At 36.2% G+C, this 21753-nt stretch overlaps 2 protein-coding genes across 3 annotated transcripts in view; one reads left to right on the top strand and one right to left on the bottom strand.

The window, feature by feature from the left end:
* The window catches only part of LOC131801116 (uncharacterized), a 68620-nt gene that overhangs the window by 1092 nt on the left and 45775 nt on the right, over positions 1-21753 (bottom strand). The window lies entirely within an intron of this gene.
* LOC101887470 (transcription factor grauzone-like) lies at positions 88-8794 on the top strand. Of its 2 annotated transcripts, none has more exons than XM_059119222.1 (3): positions 88-356; positions 7534-7687; positions 7777-8794. In XM_059119222.1, exons 2-3 carry the CDS (start codon positions 7565-7567, stop codon positions 8668-8670), a joined length of 1017 nt encoding a protein of 338 aa, XP_058975205.1. In that variant the 5' UTR covers positions 88-356; positions 7534-7564; the 3' UTR covers positions 8671-8794. The 2 variants fall into 2 exon arrangements, with proteins under 2 accessions (XP_058975205.1, XP_005189074.2); XM_005189017.4 differs by having other exon boundaries at positions 90-356; positions 7551-7687; positions 7777-8793.

Genomic DNA, 21753 nt, shown 5'->3' on the forward strand with positions numbered 1-21753 from the left:
AAAAACATGTTAAGCATTCATATAAGACGCCAGATATCTTCTTTTTATCCTCCTCAAAGCAAACTCACTTCCAAATGCTTGCAAAAATTCTATAATATTTTGCATTTCAAAACTCTGTGATGTACAGCTAAACAAAAAGTTAATTATCAACAACTGGTTGTATGTGTGAACCACTTTGAACAAATGAGCAGCTGCACACCATGTTCGTTGCTAAACAGACCGGTTTGTTTGCGATGTGCACACACCATATTTCTCTCTGGTCACATTAGTTTTAACAGAGAGTTCGAGAGAGCTGCTTGTGTTTGTCGCTTGTTGAGTGTTTTGAAAAATCCGAGATTTCTTGTTATTTTCTTCTAGTATGTATAAATATTTATCGATTTTAAATGATGTTGTATATTCTCTATTTTATTTGTTAAAAAATAGTATTTGTCTGATTACTAACTGTTTTATAATTGTGTGCACACTGTACAGAAAAGAGTGGTTTGTCGTACTTATCAAAAGTTGTTGTATATTTATTTTGTAGCAACAGATGTGCGCGTCGGAATGTGTGTATGTACTACATACATACATACATGTAGTGTGTTGAATCGTCGTAGTTGGACTATGTATTTGAAATACTATTTCATTCCTAATTGGCAGGGTTGCCAAAAAAAAATTATAAACACTCCCTCATCGGGGATAATATAAAAATATCGAGTTATTATATCTGATAAGATTTTGACTCAAATAGACGATGAATTAAAAAAAAATATTTATATTCAAAACATCTGTGTTATGAATTTTCGTAAATTCAACAACATTTAGTGTGACTCTTACGAATACCGAAAGACCCTAAAATTTATATATAATTTATACCGTTGCGAATTAAACCAGTAATGAATGTTCAAAAGTAGGGCGCGGCCGACTCTATGATACCCTACATCACTATGTGTATTTAGTAGAGTTCCCGCAACTAAAAAGTGTATATTGGGAAATTATGTAAAGTACATTATACCAACTATGAACCAAATAACATTGCTTTATAGTGCATGATATGACTTCGATAAGGTTAAAAACTATTTATTTGGACAATAGATATACCGGACCGAGTTTCATCAAATGGTAAAATTCGGCAGAATGTGAAAAAATCCAAAATTCAGTCCATTTGGGTAATATAAGCCATTTGGTGCACAATAAACTTAATATCGGAGCTATATCCAAATCTGGTCCGATCTTGATAAAATTTGAAAGAGATATTTTTGGGTCCATAAATTATCTCACACATCACACATGTGAGGGACTTAAAACCCCAAATCGGATGAGCACATATATGAGAGCAATAGGTCTATCTGAAACATTTTTTCAAAATTTTATGTACTTGCTTGACTGATTGAATTCAGTCAGATGTGCCAAATTTCAGGTCATTTGGACGAATATAGGCCATTTGGTGCACAATTAATCCGAAATCGGTTGATGATATATATGAGAGCTTTATCTAAATTTAAACAGATTCTTACCAGACTGCTGTCATTTCTCAGCCACTCTTCTGACAGCTCTTAAAATTATTCCAGTGACAGCTCATTATATTGTTTACAAGCGTTCAAAAGCATTTTGGTGAGAATTTTCCAGAAAAAAAGTTATTCGTGATGGAATTCAATCGTGATAGTGTAATTTCTTTATATTTGGCTGAAAAACCACAAGTGGCTATCTTTACAGCACTCCAGCATAAGTAATATAATAAATAATAAATAAATATAATAAACAAAATAAATCTTTTGTGCCTCGTACCATCGCTCGTTACCATGATACTGGTAGTGTAGCCCGACGTCAAGGAAGTGGATGGAAGAAAACAGCAACATCTGCAGAAATGGTTCGAAAAGTAAAGAAGCGACTTGATCGAAACCGGCGTCGCAGTGGCCGAAAAATGGCTCGTTAGCTGAACATATCGCAATATTCCATTCGGCGAATATTAAAAAATGAGCTCGGGGCAAAGCCACTGAAATTCCAAAAAGTGCAAGAGTTCAGCATCATCGCACTCAGCACGCGCCACCCAAGAATGGTTCTAAAATGGGGTGCCTCGCTTCACAATGGCCACCGAAATCACCGGATACCAATCCGTTGGACTACTGTGTCTGGAGTATTTTCGAAAGCAAAGTTGGCACTAAAAAATACCAAAGTGTCGATCACCTCAAGCAAGCGCATCGCCGGGAGTGGGTCAAAATACCGCACAGCAACTTTCGGGCAGCGTGTGACGGTTTCATTGCACGTTTCAAGGCCATAATTCGTGCCAAAGGTGACCAATTTGAACAAATCTAAACTTATCCTAAAATTTGATGCTATTTCCGACATTTTTTGCTTTTATTCAATAAAATTAAAAAAATGTAAAAATTGTGGCATTTGACTTTGTTGCAGTTTTTTTATTTCACCCTGTGAAATCGATACCGCTTTTATACAATTATTTAAGTCAAAAAGGCACTGAAAAAGCAACAAATTAAGTAATTGGATGATTTCCATATAATGGGTAATATCAATCGCAGCGTGGCAACACTACAGAAAATGGTGAACATAAATGTATCTCACAATCGAGTATTTTGCACACACACTCACGCACATTATCTGAGTTTTTCGGTTGCCGCATGTTCGCATTATTTTTGCTCTCAGTGTTTTATGTTCTCTTTTTCAATATCTCTTCTCTTTATTAGTCTGCGATTTGCTTTATCATAACAGTTTCATGTTAAGGTAGTCAGCGTAAAGCGGTGAACACTGCTGCTGTAAGAACACAACATATGGACGGTGCAGCGACATGTGTTAGCGGTGGTGAGCAAAACAGAAATAAGGATATCTAGCAGAGAATTAAAATTACGCTTTTACAACCGACACCACACTGTGGTGGGTATTATGTCTTTGTGAATTTGTTTATAACATGCAGAAGGAAACGAAATAAACAAACATAATGATGATCTTCATAGAATCACATTCAGAATCGATTTATGCATGTCCGTCCGTCTTTTAATGTATATTTTTAAACAAAGTACAGGTCGAATTTATTGCCCGATTGAGATGGAATTTTGCACTCTCTTGTTTAGCCCAAGGACGACCGCTATTGAAATCGGAGGTAATGGGATCAGATTTGAATATAGCTCCCATATACAGTGTCGTCTGATTTTTTGCACTGGAAGTCAAGTGAGAATTTGTTTTTGGTGAGTGCATTAAGCATCCGCTGTCTGGCTGGTACGCACGATAAATCTCGAAGGGAGTATTCGATTTGGCCCTAACTTGGTAAATCGTAATTTTATTATTAAACATATATCATGCTGGGAGATGGGCAATATCGGTCCACTCCTTCTGGAACATCCTCCACAAAAGGTCGAAAATTTCAAAAAAAAAAAAAAATATATATATTTTACTGCACAGAACGAGAAATGATGATCCGATTTTGCTCCTATTTGCAAATTCTAATATTTGCTTTAGTGCTAGGTCAGGTGCGAAAATGGACAAGATGGGTCTACACCATCAAGCACCTCCTTCCAAAGGATCAACATTTTGAATAATTATAAATCTTATAAAATGTGATGCAGACTTCAAATTACACATATCCACTAACACAACATCTGCTGTGAAGATAGGATATTTCGGTCTACTCCTTCTGGTACTTCCCCCACTAAGGGTCAAAATTTGTAATATCCCTGAAGCTCAAAAAACTCGAAATTGACATTCAGAATTGGTACATCCCAATATTTCCATCAACACAAGATCTGCTGTAAAGATGGTAGAGATCGGACCATTTTTGCTGATACCTCCCTTACAAAGTTTCAAAGTTTTGAATAACCAAAACGATCATAAAATCTGAAATAAGCATCCGGTTTTCTTCATATTTCACACATCTCATTATTTCTACTAAAACAAGATCTGCTGTGAAGATGGGATAGATCGGTCCACTCCTTTTGGTACCAGCCCCACTAAGGGTAAACATTTTGACATCCGATTCCATTCAGACTTGGTACATCTCAATAGCTTCATCAACACAAGATCTGTTATAAATATGGTAGAGATCGAACCATTTCTTCTTGTACCTCCCCACATAGGGTTCAAGATTTTGAAATACAAAACGCTCAAAGAAATCGAAAAAGGTATCCAACTCTCTTCAAATGTCACACATACAAACATTTTTTCTAACACAATCTCTGTGGTGAAGACGATATCTGCGACCCCTTTCTGGTACCTAACCCACAAAAGGTCACAATTTTCTATACAATTTAATCCTTTTTTTAAACTTAACTGGCGAAACAAGTCAACGATTCTTGCAACTTTACTATATCTAAATATTTCTCTCAACCAGAAACCTGAGCTGAATATGGAATTTATGATTTCACATAAAATTGGATAGAAATGTCCGATTTTCTTGTAATTTTGCCGATACCGTTATTTATACCGTACGCCATATGTTATGTCTTTGTACATTTGTTTGTAACATGGAGAAGGAAGCGGCATGGACCCATAGTTACTTTTGAGAATCTTTATAGAATCACTTTCCGATCACTTTCGGATTAATTGTGCACCGGCCGAATTTAGCTTAGAAGCAAGTACATCAAATTTGGTGAAAATCTGTTCAGATATATATGTTTCATTCGATTTGGTGTTTAAGTCCCTTACATTCGTAATATGCATTCGACAACAATGATATTTGTACAGATACCTTATAAAGCTCGGAAATATATTTGACAAAGTTTATCACGATCGGCTATCGAGATTTGGATATAGCTCCCAAATATCCTTAATCCGATTTCAGGTTTATTGTGAAAAAAATGGCTAATATCAGCCAAAATGGAGTGAACTTCGGGTCGTTTTTTCCATTTTGTGGAACTGGGCTCTGATATATATTTTTATACCCTACACCACAAGGTGGTCAGGGTATTATGTCTTTGTGCATTTGTTTGTAACAGGCAAAAGGAAACGAGATAGATGATGATCTGCATAGAATCACATTCTGAGTCGATTTATGCATGTCCGTCCGTCCGTCTGTCCGTGTTTTTTTTTTTTTGTAAACAAAGTACAGTTCGCATTTATTACCCTATATAGATGAAATTTTGCACAAATCATTTATTTGGCCCAAGGACGAACCCTATTGAAATTGGAGATAATCGGTCAAATTTAGATATAGCTCCCATATATATCTTCGTCCGATTAGCCTTTTATTGTGCACCAAACGTGTAATATCAGTCCGAATTGTATGCAATTTTGCACATACAACCAGATTAGGCCGGAAAATAAGTATGCCAAATTTGATCGAAATCAGTTCAGATATAGCTATAGCTCATCCATTTGTTATTTTTATCCGATTCATCCGATTTGTTAGTTTAGTCCTCCGCAGCCATAATATGCACTCTGTAACAACAATATTTGGGGGAATATATCAAATACAGCTCCGAAATACATTTGCTAAATTATATCGAGATCGGTTCAGATTTGGACATAGCTCCCATATATAACTTCGTCCGATTTACTTTTTATTGTACACCAAACGTCTAATATTTGTCCAAATGAGATGGAATTCGGCACTTACGACCGAATTGAGTCTAGAAGCTAGTATGTCAAATTTGGTGAAGATCGGTTCAGATATAGCTATAGCTCCCATATATACTGTTCATCCGAGTTGTTGTATTTGTCCTCCGCAGCCGTTATATGCACTCTGTGACAACAATATTTGGGGAAATATTTCAAATACAGCTCAGAAATACATTTGCGAAATTTTATCGAGATCGGTTCAGATTTGGATATAGGTCCCACCTATAACTTCGTCCGATTTACTTTTTATTGTGCACCAAACGTCTAATATTTGTCCAAATGGGATGGAATTTGGCACATGCGACCGAATTGAGTCTAGAAGCTTGTATGTCAAATTTAGTGAAGATCGGTTCAGATATAGCTATAGCTCCCATATATACTGTTCATCCGATTTGTTATATTTGTTACCCACAGCTGTAATATGTACTCCGTAACAACGATATTCATACAGTTCAGAAATATCTTTGCCAAATTTTATCGAGATCGGTTCCGAGTTGGATAAAGCTCCCATATATATCTTTATCCGATTTCATATTAATTGTGCACCAAATGGGCAATACAAGTCCGAATTTAAGATACAAATGCTTCGGTATATTTAGTCCTTTGAATTTTAAATTATAATTATAATCATAGGGTGTATGATTGAATTCTCCCATAAAAACTTTTAATTGTTATGTGGAGCTCTACTAAATTAGCAAAGTGGTGTAGGGTATCATTAAGTCGGCCCCGCCCGACTTTAAGACTTTCTTTACTGGTTTTTAATATAATCCTTCTCATGCACTCTATAGCAATGCTATTTGGTATAAAATATTAAAATGTCTCCGTCAAATTTAGTTAAAATCGATTCAGAATTGGATATGCCTCCCACATATTAGTTCCATATTATAACTGCTCTAAAGCCAAATGTTTATAGGTGATATGATTTACTTCAAATTAATTCTTTTGTTACGGAAGCTCTACTAAATGTGCATAGTGGTGTAGGGTATCATATAGTCGGCCCCGCCCGACTTTTGACTTTTCCTTACTTTTTTGTTGAAAATGTTTAAATTCCTACCAAATGGTGAAGGGTGTTAAAAGTTAGACCGGCCGAACTTACTGATTTTTTATACCCTCCACCATACATAGTATTGAGGGCATATTGAGTTCATCATTCCGTTTGTAATTCATCGAAATAATAATTCTAGAACTAACAATTCTTGATCAGTGTAAAATTCTAAGACGATTTAGCTCTGTCAGTCTGTTGTAATCACGCTAGAGTCAAAACAAATAAATATAGAAAGCTAAAAAGGTAAAGTGCGAAGATGAACTATATCGGTCCACGATATCGTATAGCCACCATATAACGGTATTCGGTATTTTGAAAATGCCACATTTTTCAATGGAATTGTCTGAAATTCTGCGCAAGGAGTTCTTCGTGACTACTTTACCCTCCGAAAAATAATTGTCTAATAGGTCCACGATATATATGGGGGATATAGCGGTACCTCCCGATATTCGGTATGGTATCACATTTTTCAACCGAATTGTCTTAAAAACCCACAAAAAGAGTTCCTTGTAAGTACATTTCCCCCTGGAAGAGAAATGTCTACATCGGACAACGTATATAACGCTACATTTTTGACCGGAATTGTTTTAAATTTTATACTTAAAGTTTAAAGCTTGTAATAAGTACTACTACCTAAGACGGGAAATTACCTATGCTGGTCCACGTTTTCGTATAGGCCACATATAACGGAACCTCCCTTTATTCGGATATTAGGAACATCATTCACCGATTTTTTAAAATGTGATGATATTAGCGACATTATTTAACGGAATTGTTTCAAATTTCTTATTTGAAGTTCGGAATCGGTAATACAGCCTATGCTAAAAAAATATGCAGATCTTCGTCATGGTGGAGGAGGGGTTTAAGATGCTGCTTTTTTACTTGTTTTACTTATTTTTCTTTTGTTGTATATAACCCTAAAATTAATCTTGAAATTAAATTAGATTTTGTGTCATTACAGAATAGCCGATTGCAATGGCAGCTTCGAATGTCTGTCGCTTATGTCGTGTATCGTGCTGTGATAGCATACGTCTCTATGATGCCCATGGTGAGACGAACGAAATCTATGCCATCACTATAAAATATTTTCAGCCCATGGTAAGTTTGTAAGATGGCCAGAAAATATATGTGCCTCGTATATCGAGAAATACAAATAAGTTTCATAATTTTCATTTATTAATTTTTAGTTTTTAGAAGTTGAACCCGGTGCTTTAAATCAACTTGCTGTCTTGTGTGCGGAATGTTGGCATCATATTTTCGGTTTTAATAATTTTCAACAGACTGTTCTGTTGTTGCACATTAATCTTAACAAGGCGGCCCCAAGTGGTACCGAAACTTTTTCCCCAGTTAATTCGCACATAATGCCAATAGTGAAATGTGAACCTGAAACCATTTCAATACCAGACGAAGATGAATTTCAAGATATTGTAAACACGAGTGAAATAGAATCTAACCATTCCGATGAGATACAGTTAATTATTACGGATTGTGAAAACCCAGATGAAACTAATTTGAATGCAATTGCATCGGAAACACATCCCCAAATAATACTTAAAAATCCCAATTCCGAAGAAGCGGCATTTTGTCCCCAACAAACCACGGATGTGGACGAAGTCGTCCATGGCGACATGGATAGTGAAGAAAGTTGGGATATTGGTTCGATTTCAAAATCACATGAGTCGGAAGCGCCTTCATCCACAGAGGCTGTTAAAAATGAGGAGATACCAAAGGATACATTTAAAATCTCCGATCATATTTATCGACCCGTCAGAATAAATAAATGTATATCGAAAAAAGTGGATGAAGTCATTGCCAGATGGATGCCAAACATACCATGCCGTCTGTGTTCCATAACCTGTAAAACATTCAATGAACTGAGACAACATTTTCAGACAAATCATCCCGACGATGAATTCTATTCGGAATGCTGTGGTAGAAAATTTAAATTCCGTTATCGTATGGAGGAACATGCACTCGTTCACTTGGACCCGAATGCTTTTAAGTGCACCCGTTGCCATAAACTATTAACGTCAAGAGCCAAATTTTGGCAACACTGTCTTCAATACCACAAGAAAAGTTGATTTAATGGAGATATGTATCGGAAGAGGAAAGCTTTATACAAAATTAGAAGTCTAGGTTTTTTAATTTATTACTCGAAAATTCGTGTTATAAGTACGTTGTAAGCAATTAAATAAGAAAAAATAAATGTATCTACAAAAATAAATAAAAATGGCGCTCAGTTCGGCCAGGTGAAATCGTAAATAATCTCTAAGTTTGTATGAGACAAGCAACAGTGGCATTGATGAATCTTTTGCCGAACACACTTCGCCGAGAAGGTCTTCTTCATTGCCCATACTACAGGGGGTATAATAGCTTTGCCTCTCGGTCCCCCCAAATAATCAGGTTAAATCCAGCAAAGTATATATGGGCAATATTGCCAATTTTATACCCTCCATCATTCCATGAAGGCTTTGTCATTCCCTTTGTAACTCCTCGAAATATTCATGATGGACCCTACAAAGTATATAAGACGATTTAGCGATGTCCGTCTGCCTGCCTGTCTGTTGTAATCACGCTATCCTTCGAATGAATTGAGGTAGAAGGCTAAAATTTTGCATACATGTGTATTTTGCCAGTAGCAGGTTAGGCTCCTAAATGGGCGAAATTTTTCAAGTTCCTTCTAAATGGCGGAGGGTATTAGTTTTGCCACTCCGTTTATAACTCCTCGAAATATTCATAATAGACCCTACAAAGTATATATATTTTGGACCAGCGTAAAATTCTAAGACGATCTAGGGATGTCCGTCTATCTGTCTGTCCGTTTTTTTTCTGTCTGTCTTTCTTTCTACCTCTTCGTCTGTCTGTTGTAATCACACTATCTTTCGAACGAATTGAGATAGAAGGCTAAAATATTGCATATATGCATAGTTTACCAGTAAGCAGGTTAACTTCGTAAATGGACCATGTCGGTCTACGTTTTCGTAAAGCCCTTGTATAACGGTATCTCCTGATATTTGGTATTTTCATGATTGTAGCGACATTAATTACCGGAATTATTTCAAATTTCATATTTAAATTTCGTAATGGGTACTACAGCCTTAGACAAGAATTTTTGTATGCAGGTCAACGTCTTCGTATAGCCCCCATATAACGGTACCTTCCGATATTCGGTATTTTGACGATTTCAGCAACATTATTCACCGAAATCGTTTCAAATTTCGCATTGGAAGATCTTAAAGGATGCTACAACCTATGGCAAAAAATTTCGTATGCATGTCCACGTCTTCGTATAGCCCCCATATGACGGTACCTTTCAATACTCGGCGTTTTTATGATTTTTGCGACATTATTCTCCGGAATTCTTTTCAAATTTCGTATTTCAAAATCTCAATGGGTACTGCAGTCTACGACAAAAGATTACCTATGCAGAACCACGTCTTCGTATAGCCCCCGTATTGAGGTCATTATTTAAAAGGTATTTTTAGATTTTTTTTAAATATTTCAAGTTTCATCCAAATGGTGGTGGGTATTAAAATTTCGGTCCGGCAGAACTTGGCTGCTTTTTCTATTTATAAAAAAACATAATTTTTTCCTTAGTTAACATCAACGACTTTGGTTTAATATTTTGAGAAAAAATTGACATTTCTAATCAGTTCGTGTTTCTAGATTTGTTTCGCAAGTTATGGTAGATAAAAGTTTGTGGGTGAAGGGGTTCACAGATACATATCATCTTTACAACACATCTTGTATTAGCAAAAATCTTTGTATGTGTGAAATTTGAAGTGAGTTGAAGGCTTTTGGGCGTCTTTTTAAAACCTTGAACTCTATGTGGGGGAGGTACCAGAAGAAATGATCCGATCTGTACCATCTTCATACCAGATCTTGCGTTGATAGAACTATTGAGATGTGTCAAGTCTATATGGAATCGGATGTAAATTTCGCGTGGATATTGAAAATGTTAACCCTTTGTGGGGGAGGTACCAGAAGGAGTGGATCGTTATATCTCATCTTCACATAAGATCTTGTGTTAGTAAAAATAATGGGATGTGTGAAATATGAATATATTATTTCGGATTTTATAATCGTTTTGGTTATTCAAAACTTTGACCATTTGTGGTGGAGGTACCAGAAGGAATGGTGCAATCTCCTGTATCTTCATAACAGATCTTGTGTTGATAGAAATAATGAAGTCTGAATGGAATCGAATGTTAATTTCGCATTTTATTAGCTTCGAAGGGAATTCAACATTTTGACCGTTTGTCGGGGAGGTACCAGAAGAAGTGGACCGATATATTCCATCACTCTGCTGGAATTTTTAAAGTAAAAATGTGAGAGCTAAAGTAAACTTCGATCCTCATGAACAGAACTGCGATGACATATCTCCAACCAAAAGGTTTGACAAAAATGAGGAACGGATTCGAAACAAGGATGAATGGAATATAGCCAATTTACTTCTAATGAGTCTGCCGATAAATACAGACGAATCAAAGATGAAACAAGTTAAAAAGCAGTAAGTTCGGCCGGGCCGAACTTTGAATACCCTCTACCATTTGGAACGAATTTGGAAATTTTCAAAAAATAAAATCTTTAAAACATTCTGTTAAAATTTTAAAAATACCAAATATAGCCGTAATATTGGGGTTTATACGACGTGGGCCTACATAGGCATTGTTTGTCATAAGCCATTACCATATTCAAATTCGAAACTTGAAATTAACGGTGAATAATGTAGCTAAAATCATCAAAGTATCGTATATAGGGAGGTACCGTTATATCGGAGCTGTGCGAAGACCTGGACCTGCATAGACAAGTTCCTGTCACAGGCTGTAGCATCCATTACGAAATTCAAATACGACATCTCAAACAACTTCGGTGGGTATCATCAAAATACCGAATATAAGGATGTACTGATATATGGGGCCTATACGAAGACCTGGACCAGCATAGACAATTTTTGGTCACAGACTGTAGTTCCGATAACGAACTCTAAATACGTAATTTGAAACAATTCTGGTGAATAATGACGTTAAAATCATGAAAATACCGAATATCGGGAGGTTCCGTTATATGGGGCCTATACGAAGACGTGGACCTTCACAAACAATTTTCTGTCTTAGGGTGAAGTATCCAATTCGAACTTCAAATACTAAATTTGAAACAATTCCTGTGAATAATGTCGATAAAATCATCAAAATATCGAATATCGGGAGGTACCGTTGTATGGAGACTATACGAAGACGTGGACTTGCACAGACAATATTCTGTCTTAGGATGTAGTATCCATTTCGAACTTCAAATACCTAATTTGAAACAATTCCGGTGAATAATGTCGCTAAAATCATCAAAATACCGAATATCGGGAGGTATCGTTATATGGGGGCCATATGAATACTGTCTACTGGAAAAATAAACATGTGTGCCAAATTTTAGCCATATATCTCAATTCATTCGAAAGATAGCGTGATTACAACAGACAGACAGACGGACAGACAGACAGACGGACTTCGCTAAATCGACTTAGAATTTTACGCTGATCAAGAATATATATACTTTGTTGGGTCTGACATGAGAATTTCGAGGAGTTACAAACCAAAGTTAATGTACCCTCCATAGTATGGAGGAGGGTATAAAAAGACACGGAATCTTCAGTGAACAACTAAGAATTGGCTGCTGCGACAAGGTGGATGGAAAGTGCAGTGTTTTTGCAAACAGAGATCTTTGCAATCATTTAAGCGGCAAAATTTATTAAAACTGTGGAGAATGAAATAAGTAAACCATTGGCAATTTGTGTGGATAGCGACTCTTAATGAATCTCTACAATAAATTTCGATGTAGTCCTGATGTGTAGAACGGCTGGGGGAAATCTGCTCACTACACTCCGGCTTTGTTGAGTACCTGGTTCGCAGTCAACACACCTTAAAGTCGCTAATATCCTCCCTCTGATTATGACCCCCTCTTTGTAATTTTACCAGACTGCATTCCAAGTGCAGGTGATTGTTGACACTAAGTCAGCGGAGTAAAACCGCAAATGGTTATAGATTCAAAAAAAAATTTACTTCTCAAGCCAAAATTTTATTATTAGCTTGGGGCTTTAAAATTGTCTATGGAAGAATCCCTAAAGTCTGCAGTTGACGATTTAACAATTTTTTTATTGTGACAAAATCTCCAGTAACAAAAAACATGTCTCGGTAGAATACTGTCATATATTGCATACTTTAATACGATTTGCAAAATTTAGTTTTGAAATCATGTCGGACACCATGCTACGATTATGTCCTCCTGCGAATATTAAGAATTCATATTATACGTTTTCGTTTTCGACACCGCTGACCATGTGTCCTTAAGGAGCGTCTCGTTAGAGGACGCTGTTTTGCCAACGATATGTTAGTCACGTCCGAGACATAACACGCCATTTTTGTATAAATTCACATTAGAAAACAATAACAGGGACAGTTTTCGTCTGGTCATGGAAAATATGATTACAACATTATTTTAATTCTTGGACATTTCATTTCATGGCAGCAGACAATGGTAATAGCATTAAAAGGGTATTATCAAAAAACAATTGGATTTTTGCAAATATACTGAGCGGAATATTGTATTGCGATTTTCTGCGCTGTATAAATTGTATTTATGAATGTTCGGGCATGAGCAAAATAATTTAAGGAAGATCTAAAATTTTTTCGTGATTTGTCCAAATGTTGAATACTTTTGTTAGGTTAAGTTTGTTATTTTTTAGAGGTTTCATGCTAACTTATGTAATGCGAAATCTACGATTGATCTAGAAAAATTCTAGAAAAGTTTCAGCCAAAGAAAGTCAAGCCATATAACTTTTAACCCATTCTCATGTATAACCTTCGTTAGCGTTGTGTGCCAGTTCTGCTCCGTAGTTAGACAAACAGTGTACACCACAGGAGGTGGTTTGCCTGCAGGCAGGTCGATTTCGAAGTTTGGCTATATCGGCCCACGAAATCGTATAGCTTTCACATAACGGTAACCCCGATATTCGGTACTTTGAAGATTTTAGATACATTTTTGAATGGAATCGTGTGGAATTCGGTTTGACCTAGATAGGTCTACGATATCGTATATACCCCATATAACGATACCACCTGATATTCTATACTTCGATGATTATAGCCGAATTTTTCAATGGAATTGTCTGAAAATCTATACAAGATATTCCTTCTGATTACTTTACCCCCTAAAAGAATATTGTCTAAATATGTTCACAATGTCGTATATCCCCTACATAACGTATCTCCCGATATTCGGTATTTTGATAATTTTAGTGAATTTTTTACTGGAATTGTTTAAAATTTCTTTTTTTAAAGTACGTAATAGGTACCATAGTCTATGACTAGAAATTGCATATGTAGGTCCACTTCTTCCTATAGACCCCATATAACTATATCTTCCTATATTAGGTATTTTGAAGATTTTAGCGACATTATTCACCGGAATTGTTTCAAATTTCGAATTTGAACCTTGTAATGGGTACTACAATCTATGACGAAAAACCGTTTATGTAGGTCCATGTCTTCGTATAGCCCATATATAACGGCAACACCCTTTATTCGGTATTTTGATGATATTACCTACATTTTTACCGGAATGGTTTCAAATTTAGTTTTTAAAGTTTGTAATGGGTACTACAGCCTATGACGAAAAATTACTTATGCAGGACCACGTCTTCGTAAAGTCCATATACAGGGTGAGATGAAAAAACTGCAACCAACTTCAGACTGCTGTCATTTCTAAGCCACTAGTTCAACAGCTGTATTCCAGTGACAGCTCATTATATTTTTTACAAGCGTTCAAAAGCATTTTGGTGAGATTTTTCCAGAAAAAAAGTTATTTGTGATGGAATTCAAGCGTGATAGTGTGATTTCTTTATATTTGGCTGGAAGTGGCTATCGTTAGAGCACTCCAGCATTTACATGTGAATAAATTTTTCGTGTCTCGTACCATAGCTCTTTGCCGTTGTACTGGTAGCGTAGCCCAACGTCAAGGAAGTGGACGGAAGAAAACAGCAACATCAGCAGAAATGGTTCGAAGTGTAACCCGCGTCGCAGTTTCTGAAAAATGGCTCATGAGCTGAACATATCGAAATATTCCATTCGGCAAATATTGAAAAATTACTTACATCGCAGCAGAAAGAGAGTAGACTCAAAAGAGCTAAAGAGTTGCTTCGCTTTGCCGAAAGTGGTTAATGGCCGAATTTGGTTTTCTCCGATGAGAAACAAAATGAAAATGTACACCTTCGGTTGGCCACCAGAACTCAAGCGCCGGCCATAGTGATGGTGTGGGCCGCCATAACAGCCGATGGTCGCCCTCCGCTCGTATTAATCGAACGTGGCATCAGAATAAATGCCGAATATTATAGTAAAAATATTCTGGGGGTGTATTAAAGCCTTGGGCACGCAAACATTTTGGCCTGTCTGAAGTATTTCGGAAAGCAAGGTTGGCACTAACAAATAAAAAATAAACAAGTTAAAAAACAGTAAGTTCGGCCGGGCCGAACTTTGGATACCCTCCACCATTTGGAAGGAATTTAGAAATGTTCAAGAAATAAAATCCTTAAAAAATTCTGTTACAATTTTAAAAATACCGAAGATAGTAGTTATATTGGAGTGTATACGACGTGGACGTACATATGCATTGCTTGCCATAAGCCATTACCATATTCAAATTCGAAACTTGAATTAAACGGTCAATAATGTAGCTAAAATCATCAAAATATTGTATATAGGGAGGTACCGTTATGTCGGGGCTGTGAGAAGACCTGAACCAACATAGACATTTTTTGTCACAGGCCGTAGCATCCATTACGAACTTCAAATACGACATCTCAAACAATTTCGGTGAATATTGCACCTAAAATGGTCAAAATACCGAATATAGGAAGGTACTGATATATGGGGCCTATACGACCTGGACCTGTATAGACAATTTTCTATCACAGACTGAAGTTCCCATTATGAACTCTAAATACGTAATTTTAAACAATTCTGGTGAATAATGACTAAAATCATCAAAATACCGAATATTGGGAGGTGCCATTATGTGGGGGCTATATGGAGACGTGGACCTGCACAGACAATTTTCTGTCATAGGCTGTAGTATCCATTACGAACTTCAAATACCAAATTTGAAACAATTCCGGTTAATAATGTCGCTAAAGTCATCAAAATATCGAATATAGGAAAGTACCGTTATATGGGGGCTATACGAAGACGTGAACTCGCACAGACAATTTTCAGTCTTAGACTGTAGTATCCGTTTCGAACTTCAAGTACCAAATTTGAAACAGTTTAGTTGAATAGTATGGCTAAAATCATAAAAATACCAAATATCGGGAGGTACCGTTATATCGGGGCTATATGAAAACGTGGACCTACATGACCCATTTACGAACTTAACCTGCCTACTGGAAAAATAAACATGTGTGCAAAATTTTAGCCTTCTATCTCAATTCGTTCGAAAGATAGCGTGATTACAACAGACAGACGGACAGACAGACGGACGGACAGACAGACGGACATCGCTAAATCGACTCAGAATTTTACGCTGTTCAAAAATATATTGAATTTGTTGGGTCCGACATGATTATTTCGAGGAGTTACAAACGGAATGACAAAGTTAATATACCCTCCATAGTATAGTGGAGGGTATAAAAATACCAAAGTGTCGATCACCTCAAGGAAGCGCTTCGCCGAGAATGGGCCAAAATACCGCAGAGTAACATTCGGGCAGCATGTGACGGTTTCATTGGCTATTTGAAGGCCATAATCCAAAGGTGACCAATTCAAAAAAAATCTAAACTTATTCTATTTCCGACATTATTTGCTTTCATTCAAAAAAAAATTGAAAAAAAATATATCTAAAAATTATGACTTTGTTGCAGTTTTTGTACCTCACCCTGTATAGCAGTTTTCCTTGGAGCGATATTTTTCGACAGAATTTTTTGAAATATTTCAATTTTTTTTCAAAATGTTGGAGGGTATTAAAAGTTCGGCCCGGTCGAACTCTGCTGCTTTTTACTTGTTACTACTACGGTGTATATAAGGGGTTTGAGGTATCGAACTCGCTTAGACATTTCCAAAGTCAGCAGCAATTTACCCCGCGTCTATTAGATAAATTGGGTAGTTGAGAATGTACCTTCCAAAATCATGCCAGATATGCCGAATGCATTCATTTCAACGGATGAAGATCGTAGGCAAAAAAATTAAGCTATGGGAAAACGTGCACTAATATACCTCATTTTCAATTCCAACCATCCTATACACAGTGCAAATTGTTATACGTAATTGCGAAGTTCGAATAATATGGGCTATGAGAGGGACAGGCAGAATAACGGACATTGACTTAGGATTTTACGGTGTTATATCTTTGTGACCCATAGTTACTTTTGAGGATCTTCATAGAATCACTTTCGGAGTAGATTTATGCATGTCAGTCGGTCGGTCCATGTATTTTTATTTGTTTGGCACAAGGACGAACCCTATTTAAATTGATGAGAATCGGATTAATTTAGATATAGCTCCAATATATATCTTCAAACGATTTCGGGTTAATGACCAATATCAGTTCGAATGATTTGAATTTTGCCACTTCCGACCGAAATAAGTCTAGAAGCAAGTAGATCAAATTTGCTCCCATATATGTGTTTTATCCCATTTGAAGTTTAAGGTCTCTCATATGCGTAGTATGCATTACACAACAATAATCCTTGGTACTAGAAATCAGCTACAGTTCAGAAATAAGTTTTCAAAATTCTGTCAAGTTCGGTTCAGATTTGGAAACAATCCAAATGGACTGAATTTTGGCACTTCCTATGGAATTTAACCTAAAAGCAAGTGCTTCAAATTTTGGAGAAAATAGATTCCGATATATCTATAGCATCCATATATATGTTTCATCCGATTTGGGGCTTTAAGTCCCTCACATGCATTATATGCACTCCACAACTATTATATTTGATACTGGCCATCAGATACTGCTCGAAGATACCTCTGCTAAATTGTATCTAGATCGGTTTGGATTTTTATATAGCTTCGATAAACAACTTCATATTTAAAATTGGCTGTGCAGGTCCAGGTCTTCGTATTTTGATTAGTTTAGCGACATTATTCACCGGAATTGTTTCTAATTTGGCATTTGAAGTTCTAGAGGGATACTACAGACTATGACAGACAATTGTCTATGCAGGTCCAGGGCTTCGTATAGCCCCCATATAACGGCACCTCAAGATACTCGGTATTTTGAAAATTTTACCGAGATTATTCACGGGAATTATTTCAAATAAGGTATTTGAAATTCGTAATGGATACTACAGCTTAAGACAGAAAATTGACTGTTCTGGCCCACGTATAGGTATTTTTACGATTTTAGGTGCAATACTTACTACACCGAAATTCAATTGTCGCATTTGAAGTTCTTAATGGATGCTACAGCCTGTGACAGAGAATTGTCTATGCAGGTCCAGGTCTTCGTATAGATCCGATATAACGGAACCTCCCTATATACGGTATTTTGATGATTTTAGCTACATTATTCACCGTTTATTTCAAGTTTCGTATTTGAATATGGTAATGGCTTATGACAATAATGCCTATGTAGGTCCACATCATATAGACCTCAATATAACGGCTAAATTCGGTATTTTAAAGATTTGAACAGAATATTTAACGGATTTTATTTTTTGAAAATTTTCCAAATTCGTTCAAAGGGTGGAGGGTATTTAAAGTTCGGCCCAGCCGAGCTTACTGATTTTTAACTTGGTTAATATAAACCTTATCGTTTGAAAGGATTACATTAATTACAACTCTCGCAGATTAGATTTGCTATCAAAAGCTTTTTTTAAATTTTAATATCCCTCCTCCCTCCAAAATCTTGGCGATATGACCAAAGTACCCTAAATTATTGCTATACAATTATCCCTCTATAGTGTAACAATAAATTCACAAGTATCCCTTAAAATCTCCACTAAATTATGGCTATGACCCCGAAAGGCAAAATGTATCGACCTCCCCATCTACTTTGGAATAAAATCAAAAATTGTTGTCTAATAAACTCTCCATAATCTCAATTGCCCCTAACTTCTATTGTTTCTTTAAAGTTTCGAAAAAAAATTTATTGCTTTGCTCCCGTCTTGTGTTTAATGGCCATTGTATATTTACTTTGTATTCATTGTCTTAAGTCTTGCCTTAGCCGGTCATTCATCTTAGCTGAGATAGTGGCGAATGGGTAAAAACTAAAAAAAAAGATAAAACAAAAGTATCTTCATATAAAAATATTTTACCATAATTAAGATATCTACAAGGAGACAAGAGGACGCAACACACACACATACACACACACACTCATTGGACATTGGGTACATGTTTGTGTAAGGATCCCGGAGAATGTTTATTATTGTTGGCCTCTTGGCATCAATTTGCAATAAATGTGACAAATTATCTCCTTGATAAACACTTTAAACGGAAGTCACGCCATTTCTCATTCCTCTCCCTTTTTCCTTTGTTTAGAGAAAATTAAGATTTTTTAATGTTGACTGTGAGATAACTATCCATACTTTTGGGACTAGGGACTTTTATATAAGTGCAATTTAAAAATATTAGATTTGAAAACTGATAATGGTCTACGGCGACTTAGATGGACGCTATGTAATGGAGACATTTAAAATTCAAAATAAGGGTTCATATCTTGCAAACCGTTTGAAATTTTGAGTTTCACTCGGGAACAAAGTCCTAGCTATTGTCATACAGAACGAACAAGGTGAGCACATAAAATCAACCAATTTTTCATAATTTTTCCTCCAGTTCGAGTCTCTGGATACAAAAGTGTTAAAAAAATGCAAGCAAAAGATCACAGAAAAAAAAAGAAAAAAAAAATACATGTAATAAATCACCATTCGGAAGAAACTTGAAAATTAAAAAAAAAAACAAGTTAAAAAGATTTAATCGGTTCTGCCGACAGACTAATACCCTCAGTCATTGTTCGATTATTTAAATATATTTTGACTTCTGTTATAATTATTCAAACTATTGAGTGGGTTCTGAGGAAATAGGCCAATATTGTCTATTTCGTATTGGACCTAAATAAATACGATATAAATATGGGGTAACGTGGTAACAGGTTGGGAACTTCCTTTACTTTAAATGACACATGTGATAATTTTTAGAAAATGTTAATATGTGCGTGTGGTACCAGGTTAGGCGACCGATGTATTCAATTTCCATGCTTCATCTAATACATATAAAAATATTGGTATGGGGAAAATTACAAGGAAATCGAACATTTATATAAAATTTATGGGAAATTATAAATTCCATAATCATCTCAGGTTTCTGGTTGACAGAAATATTTAGAATCGCTGACTTGTTTCACAGATAAAAATTTTGAACCTGAATATATTCCATCTTCACAACAGATTTTGTGTTAGTAGAAATAATGGGATGTGTAAAATATAAAGAAAACTTGACACTTATTCGCGTTTTATGACCTTCATGGGTATTCAAAAAATTTTCCCTTTGTAGGGGAGGTACCAGAAGGAATGGTCCGATATCTACCGGTTTTATAATAGATCCTGTGTTCATGGAAATATTCAGATGTGCCAAGTCTAAATGGAATCGGGTATTAATTTCGCGTTTTATGAGCTCAACAGATATTCAACATTTCTACCTTTTGTGGGGGAGGTACCGGAAGAAGTGGACCGATGTCTTCCATCTTAACACCAGATCTTGAGTTAATAAAAATATTGGGATGTGTGAAATTTGTCCATTTTCGCACCTGACCCACAACTGATGCAAATATTAGGATTTGCATAGTTGGAGCAAATTCGGATTTTCCTTTCTCTTTCTGTGCAGAAAATATATTTTTTGAAAATTGCGATCTTTTGTGGGGGAGGTACCAGAAGGAGTTGACCGATATTACCCATCTCCGAACTTGATCTGAGTTTGACAATAATATTACGATGTACCAAGTTTGGACCAAATCGGATACTCGCTTCGAGAGTGCGCACCAGCCAGACAGACAGACGGAAGGACATCGCTAGATCGACTCCAAATGTCCTGAAACGGATTTGGTCCAAAGAGACCAAGGGTTTTAAACCGTTATTTAGACTAGACACGTTTTGACCGTATCAAATGATATATACCCTCTCTAGCCATATGGCTGAGGGTATAAAAACAGTAAGGAAAGTTCAAAAGTCGGGCGGGCCGACTATATGATGCCCTCCGTTGGATTATTGTGTCGAGTATTTTGGAAAGCAAGGTTGGCACCTCGATTACCTCAAGCAAGCGTCTCGCCGATAATGGGCCAAAATACCGCAGCCCAACATTCGGGCATTTAAGGCCATAATTCGTGCCAAAGCTGACCAATTCGGAAAAATCTAAACTTATTTTAAAATTTAATGCTATTTCCAACATTTTTTGCTTCATTCAATAAAATTTAAAGAAAAGGAAAAATTATGGCGTTTAACTTTTTTTGTAGTTTTTTTATCTCACCCTATATGTGGGACCTACAGCTATATCTGAACCGTTTTTTCACCAGATTTGATGTACTTACTTCTAGACTGAGTTCGGTCGGATGTTCTAAAATTCAGGTCAAATTGGCCATTTAGTGAAAATTTAACCACAAATCGGTTGATGATATATATGGGAGCTATATCTAAGTTTGAACCGATTCTCACCAATTTCAGTAGGACTCGCCTTTGGACAAAACAAATATTGTTTGGAAAATTTCATCTGAATCGGATAATAATTGCGACCTGCATTTCGTTCACAAGGATACATTGACAGACGAACTCATATGCATAAATCGACTTAGAAAGTGGTTCTATGAAAATCCTCAAAAGTAACAATGGGTCTATCTCGCTTTCTTCTCCATATTTCAGGCAAATGCACAAAGACATAATACTCTTACTACTATGTGATGTAGGGTATAAAAAGATCTGTGGAAAAATACATCTCAAACGAAAACCTTATATACGAAGACGTGGTGCTGGATAAGTAATTTCGGTTTCGAACTCCATATACGAAATTTGAAACAATTCTGGTGAATAATGTCGCTAAAATCATGGAAATTCCGAATATCTGGGGGTACTATTATATGGGTGATATACTAACATGTGGACCTATATAGACAATTTTCTTTCAGGG

This window comes from Musca domestica, unplaced genomic scaffold, assembly GCF_030504385.1.
Source record: "Musca domestica strain aabys unplaced genomic scaffold, Musca_domestica.polishedcontigs.V.1.1 14, whole genome shotgun sequence".
Classification (NCBI taxonomy): Eukaryota; Metazoa; Arthropoda; class Insecta; order Diptera; family Muscidae; genus Musca; species Musca domestica.